At 54.9% G+C, this 7,365-nt stretch overlaps 1 protein-coding gene across 1 annotated transcript; it reads left to right on the forward strand.

The window, feature by feature from the left end:
• Positions 1–4,304: 4,304 nt before the first annotated feature.
• Positions 4,305–7,032, forward strand: LOC119193609. Its single transcript, XM_037447249.1, has 2 exons — positions 4,305–6,695; positions 6,751–7,032. Exons 1-2 carry the CDS (start codon positions 4,305–4,307, stop codon positions 7,030–7,032), a joined length of 2,673 nt encoding a protein of 890 aa, XP_037303146.1.
• Positions 7,033–7,365: the final 333 nt, after the last annotated feature.

A 7,365-nucleotide genomic window follows, 5' to 3' on the forward strand; every position in this document is an offset into this window, starting at 1 on the left:
CACTCTCATTTACTACAAAAGGTCCCTATTATACCTCTCGACCCCCGAAAGCCTGAGCAGCATTGAGGCTTCAGTGTGCAGGCTTTCTATGACAGTGACACCCGCCGATCACCTTGATCTCGGCCTATCTCTCACCTAGTAAGGAGCTTCACTCCAACGAACCAATAACCCTACTCAGTATGGGGGAGTCCGTCCTTCTGGCGGGCGACCTTAACGCCAAGAACACTCTCTGAACTGCAACTCTACCAATGGTAGGTGCGGTACTCGAGAGCTGTCTTGACGAAATTGATATGAGCATTCTGGTTCCTTCTGAACCCACGCACTATAGTTTTATGAACGATAGCTGCTACAGACCAGATATTAGATATAGCACTCGTAAAGAACGTATGCCCTCAACGTGCGTTCTCTGCGAGTGTACATGAATTAGATTCAGACCACAGACCTGTGAGGATCTTAGATTTAGCCCCTCATAACGGTCCCTCAGACACAGGTCCTAACGCCCGGGGTGAAAGTGTCGACGAATTATGGCTCTTGAGCACCAAACTCGCCGATACTTCATCTAATGTCTCTCCTTATTCCGCCCAACATCGTGACTCGCGAGGAAACGACCGGCGCGATTCGCTCCTTCACCAACCATCTACACCACGTCTTGAGCGAAAGCTCCGAGAGGGTGCCCAGACCGGCAACGGTCAGGGCATCTTCCCGATGACGTGAGATGGGTGCTGAGGAGGCGAAACGCAGCACTAAAGGCCTGCGTGTCTGACCCTCCCCGGATCGACGGCGTCTCGCGCGTTACCTCAACGTGAGGCCAGACGTCGCGTAAAGGACGCCGTCGATCGAGGTGGGAGCAGCACTTGTCGGAAATCCAACCGACCCACACGGCCTTTTGAAGCTGGTCCGCTCTTTCAAGAGAAAGGATGTGGCCTCTTTTCCCCGCTCAATCGTCCGAATCAACGCCCCGCGTTTGACGACGACGAGAAGCGGAATTATTAGCCCACCCTGCAGTCTCAATGCTCGCTCGAAACAATTCCCGTAGACCACGATCATCTTGTTGCGGTAGACACTTTTGTCGAAAGTAGGAACGCGATCCCTTCGCCGCCTATTCCGCGACCGTTTCAAACAATCGACCCGGACGTCGACGCGCCCCCGACCCCCTAGCTCCTGTGACGATCGAAGAAGTCGTCACTCTGATCAAGGCACTAAATAGGCGAAAAGCCCCCGGGGCTGACGGTATCCCCACTAGGTTACTGAAAATGCTACCGGGGCATCTGGTCAAGATTCTTGCTGACATCCTCAATGCAGCATTCCAGAACTGCTACTTTCCTGAGGCCTGGAAAGAAGCAGTCGATAGGAATTCACAAGCCGGGTAAACCCGCGTCAGAACCGGCCTCTTATAGGCCCATTAGCCTACTTAGCACGATAGGGAAACTTTATGAGCGGATCGTCCTCGACCGTCTCAAAATAGTAGCTCACTCCCACAATCTGCCCTCCGGAGCAGTTTGGTTTTCGAAATAGGCACAGTTGCGTGCATCAGATACTCCGCATCACGGAGCATGTCTATTCCAGATTTAAGTTAGGATTCTATACCGGTGCTCTTCTTCGATGTTGAGAAAGCATTCGACAAAGTGTGGCACAGCGGCTTGTTGTACAAGCTGTACACTCTCAACGTGCCCACACAGCTCGTGCACATCATACGAGAGTTTTGTCGAATCGCGGTTTCAAATATCGTGTCGAGGGCACCCTCTCCTCTCGTCATACCATCTCGGCCGGAGTCCCGCAAGGCTCCGCGCTATCACCTTTTCTATTCTCGCTATACTAGCGATATTCCTAAATACAAAGACGCCCATCTGGCGCTCTTCGCGGACGACACGGCGATCTACGCTTCACGTAGAGAACCGGAACATGTGGTGCGCATTTTGCAGGCCGCCGCCGACCAGCTCGGCGAGTGGTTTCGCAAATGGCGCATCACTGTCAACCCTCCAATCGCCATGCTATCATATTGCATAGGAAGATTCAGAGTGAAGCGCCTAAGGATTCAGTTAGATTGTCTGGCCAAATCATCCCTTGGACCCATAAGGTCAAATATCTAGGTGTGATCCTTGATCAGAGGTTGACCTTCGCCCACACGTAAATGCGGTACGCGCGCGAGCCGCATTCGCGATGGGCCAGCTCCACTGGCTCTTAAACCGTAAAAAGTAAGATGTCTATCCGCAACAAGATTAGGATCTTTACTACGTGCGTTAGACCGATCATGACGTACGCGTCTCGTATTCGCGCATGTACCGCCTGCTCGACTTAAGCGTCTGCAGGTGTTGCAAAACAAATTTCAGACGTGCACTCGATGCCACTTTGTACGTTCGCAATCGCATCCTCCACGTGGACACCGATATGCCGACCATCAGGCACTTTATGCACATGGCCAGCTGACGCTATTTCGATAAGGCGGTCAATCACCCGAACCCGTTAATCCGACTCAACTCGAAATACACTCCATTTGACCGCGCCAAATGGAGAAGACCGCGTTCAGTACTATCAGATCCAGAGGACGATATCACTCTGGCAATATGTAGAAAGCACGAGCTGCTTAAAAGCTCAAACACTCCACACGACCGTTGCTCCGTCCTCGCCGCCGAGGACCTCGCCGCGTCCCCGTCCTCCTCCGACCCTTCTGATAATTCCGGCCCGGACGCCGATGTAACCATGTTAGATTGTTAGGTCGTTTTTCGCACCTCGCGTTTCCATAAACGTTGATGTCCCCAAAACATCTCTCTCTCAGTGGCCGTCCTGAGCCGAGGTCGTGACCCTTAGAGGGTCGCCCTCAGCATGGTCACTTAAGGCTCGCAGTGCCTAAAGCACGCACCCGCAAGACCGGTGTGTTTGTATAAGCCGGCCCTTGCCAGGCTAACAAACGTGTCAGTGAATCAAAAAAAAAAAAAAAAACCCGACCAGCGCAGTTAGTTCGAGATCGCCGACAAGACAACAAGTTCAGAAAAGGAAAAGGAAAACTCAAGAAGTGAACAATTCAAGATAGTGAAGAATTCAAGATAGTGAAGAATTCAAGATAGTGTGAACGCCGCCGCGTTATTCGAGTTTTACCTGTAAACTTGGCTTGATTCAATAAAGCTTTGATTTTAATCTAATCACTGGTATTTTCACGCAATCCAGCGCACTAATGTTAGACACCTCGGTGCCTAACATTCTGGTCCTTCGAGCCGGATTATCGTGATTAGAATGCCAGTGACTAGATCAGTAGGTCGCCAGGCCGCTTCGGCAGTCGCGACTGGTACGCCGGCTACGACGACCGACACTACCAGCGCAACGGGGACAACGACGGAGGCCACGCAGACGTCCGTGACTGAAATCACGGAAGGATCATCGCAGCCGACCGTCGCCGGTGTCGCCGTGGAGGAGCAGCAAGCCGCCACAGCGAAGCCCCCGCAACCGCCGACCGGAAGCAAGCCAGCTTCCACAACGAAGCGATCTTCCAAAGCTCATCGTGTCGCCCAAGCCAAGACTGAACTCGCCCGGCTGAGATTGGAGCTCGCCGCCGCAAAGCTGGCTGAAATTGAAGCCGCCGACAGCGACGAAGACGACGTCGACTCTGTCATCAGCGTTGCGGAGGCCGAGCAATCTCGGCGTGTCGACAATTGGCTTCGAGAGCCAACACCAACCGCCGCCTGAAGAGAACGTGCCAGCGACCGCAGCCGTGTCCTGGCGCGCCTCGGCGCCTGCACCGGCGGTAGGAGTCACTGCCGCACACCCGTCACGTCTCAGCGCCCCGGAGCTACGCAGCCGTTGCCGGCGACCGCCGCCGTGTCCCGGCAACCCGCCACCGCTGCGCCAGCCTTCGTGCCAGCGACCGCCGCCGCGTCCTGGCAGCCAGCCGCCGCTGCGCAAGCCTTCGAGCCAGTGACCGCCGCCGCGCCCTGGCAACAGTTGCAGCCAACGATCGCTGCCGCACCGTGGCAGCCCTGGCAACTACTTCGCACAGCCGCCGCCAGTGATCGCCGCCTGGCACAACAGCGGGAGGTGTGGGACAGTTTCCTGCCAACACCGACGTCTCAAAACCGAACGTGAGCTGCGTGAAGGAGCCCGCTGTCAACTCAGCGAACACTCAACAAGGAGCAGTGAAAACGGAGCTGCAGGAGTTAGCTTCGGCGATTACGCAGGCAGTGCAGGCCGCAAATTATAAGCAACCACTGAGGTATGTCGAGTTACCCATATTTAATGGTGCACATCAAGAGTGGTTAACCTTTCGTGCCGCGTATTGTGAGACGTCCCATCACTTCACGGAGGTCGAGAATATGTCCCGACTACGCCGCAGCCTCCGTGGGATAGCGAAGGACGCAGTGCAAGGCCTATTGATCACGAATGCAGACCCGGCCGGGGTCATGAAGACACTAGAGACTCGCTTCGGTCGACCCGAGTCCATTGCCATGGCGGAGATGGACAGATTGCGCGCGCTGCCGAGACTCACCGAGTCACCGCGCGACTTATGCACCTTCGCCACTAGAATACAGAATATCGTCGGGACTTTACAAGCGCTCAATTGCACCTTTTATATGTACAATCCAGAGTTGACTAAAGGTTTAACAGAGAAGCTCACGCCTACGCTCAAGAGGCAATGGTACGAGTACGCCGCATCGCAACTAGCCGGACTACCGGACCTCGTGAAGTTCAACAACTTCGTGATGCGGGAGGCCGAATTCTGCAGTCCGTTCGCCGCCGCCGAGACGATCGTCGACCGCACTCCGAGCAAGAACAGTGACGGAATGCAGCGACGACAACAGCGGGTACACGCCGCTACCGAAAGAACGGACGAAGCAATGTGCAGTCTGTGTGCGCGACAGGGCCACACAATCGCCGACTGCACAAGAAGATTCGCCAACGCCGACGTCAACACTAGATGGGATGAAGCAAAGAAGCGCAACCTGTGCTTCCGATGCCTGAGACGTCGGAACAAGCAGCACAGGTGCAAATCGAAGCAATGTGACATCGACGGGTGCGAGCGCTATCATCATCGCATGCTTCACTCGACACACAAGCCTGTCGAGTCGAAAAGTGAAGAGCAGCACAACAACGAGCAAGTCAACTCTGCGTGGGTGCCGCGAGTGTCCTTCCTCAAGATAGCTCCCGTACGCATCTTCGGCCCGAGAAAAGCAGTCGACACCTTTGCGCTCCTCGACGACGGATCCACAGTCTCCCTGGTAGACGACGACCTCGCGAAGAGCATCGGGATCGACGGACCGGAGGAGCCGCTGCACATATGCACGTACGACGGGACGACCAGGAACAACGCCGGATCACGCCGAGTGTCGTTCAAAATCAGAGGACAAGGTGAGAACCTCCGCACCCAACAGATCGACGCACACACCGTGAACGACTTGAAGCTCGCCACACAGAAGATATCCCGAGAAGCTGTTCGAGACTGCCGACACCTGGACGAATTCGTCGCGCATCTCGACCCTCGGGAAGTTCGCCCTCGCATCCTCATCGGGCAAGACAACTGGCATCTGCTGTTGGCAACAAGAACCAAGAAGGGTAAGAGAAACCAACCCGTAGCATCATTAACCCCGTTGGGTTGGGTAGTGCATGGCAGCCGTTCAAGAGCCCTCGAACATCGGGTGAATTTCATCAATTACACCGCAGCCGCAGATGAACACATGCAGAAGTTGGTTGAAGAATACATCACAACGGACAACATGTACATTCAACCCAAGAGGCCGCAGAACACCATGGAAGAGAAGGCGTTGAAAATATTGGAAGAAAACACAACGCGAATGCCCGATGGAAGATACCAGACCGGCCTACTGTGGAAGTCTGAAGAGGTCAACATGCCGTGCAACTACCAGAACACATTGAAGCGATTGCACAACGTTGAGCGCAAACTCGACAAGGACCCGCAGCTTAGATGCAGATACTCGGAGCAGATGGAGGCGCTAATTCACAAGGGATATGCAGAGCCAGCAGTCCCGACGACGTCGATGAAGAAGTGGTACCTCCCGCACTTCGCGGTGATCAACGCGAAGAAACCCGACAAGCTGCGAGTGGTGCACGACGCGGCTGCAAAGACCAGAGGTGTGTCTTTAAATGACTATTTATACACAGGTCCTGACTTATTGCAGCCGCTTCCCGGGATACTTATGCGTTTCCGGGAACACCCGTTCGCGATCACAGCGGACATTTCGGAGATGTTTCTCCAAATACAACTCCGAGAAGAGGACCGGGACGCCTTGCGCTATCTCTGGCGAGGCACCCGACGAGACGACAAGCCTCCACAAGAATACAGAATGAAGACGCTCATCTTCGGTGCTTCGAGTTCGCCCTCAACGGCGATATTCGTAATGAACCTCAACACCGAGAGGTTCAAAGAAGAGTGTCCGGAGGCGGTCGCAGCCATAAGAAGCAATCACTATATGGACGACTACATAGACAGCTTCGAGACATTAGAAAAGGCTAAGGAAATCGCCAAGCAAGTCCGAAGAATCCACAGCGAAGCCCACTTCGAACTCAAGAAATGGGCCTCGAACTCGCCCGAACTATTGAAGGCCCTGGGCGAGAAGTCAAGCAGCGAAACAGTCAACATTCAAGACAAGCACGAGAGAGTCCTCGGGTTAATCTGGCGTCCAAAAGAAGATCAACTGGCCTTCGATCTGCGCCTCGTCGACGTCCCGCCGAGCCTGCTGCAAGACGAAGTTCCTACGAAACGTCAAGCTTTAAAGATTGTTATGTCAGTTTTTGATCCCTTAGGACTCTCTCTCCGCTGACAATCAAGCCGAAGCAGCTGCTGCAGGAAGTCTGGAGACGCGGAACGCCGTGGGACGACCGACTCGACGCAGACATAGCCGCCAGTTGGAGCAGATGGCTGACACAATTGAAGGCTGCCAGCAACATCGCAGTGCCGCGGTGTTACCTGAGCTACAGCACCGCATCTCGCCTCGAGCTTCATCGTCTTCACAGACGCCAGTGAATCGGCGTATGCAGCGGTCCTGTACTGGCGCACCGTGGACAGCGACGGGACAACTGCGGTGACACTACTCACTGCGAAGGCGAAAGTGGCACCACTCAAGCTGCTTTCGATCCCGCGAATGGAGCTGCAAGCCGCGGTTCTCGGGACACGGATGGCGATGGCAGTGAAAAATGAACACCAACGCAAGCCGGACTCGACCACGTTCTGGACGGACAGCCGAACAACTCTGTGCTGGATCCGCACGGGTGCTCGAGCCTTCAAGCCATACGTCGCGCACCGCATCGCAGCCATTGAAGAGGGCAGCAGAGTTCCGGAGTGGAGATGGGTGCCTACGAAGTGGAACGTGGCCGACGACGCAACACGCGGCACGCCAGCAGACTTCGGCGCCGAGCATC

This window comes from Manduca sexta, unplaced genomic scaffold (genome assembly GCF_014839805.1).
Source record: "Manduca sexta isolate Smith_Timp_Sample1 unplaced genomic scaffold, JHU_Msex_v1.0 HiC_scaffold_780, whole genome shotgun sequence".
NCBI classification, from domain to species: Eukaryota; Metazoa; Arthropoda; class Insecta; order Lepidoptera; family Sphingidae; genus Manduca; species Manduca sexta.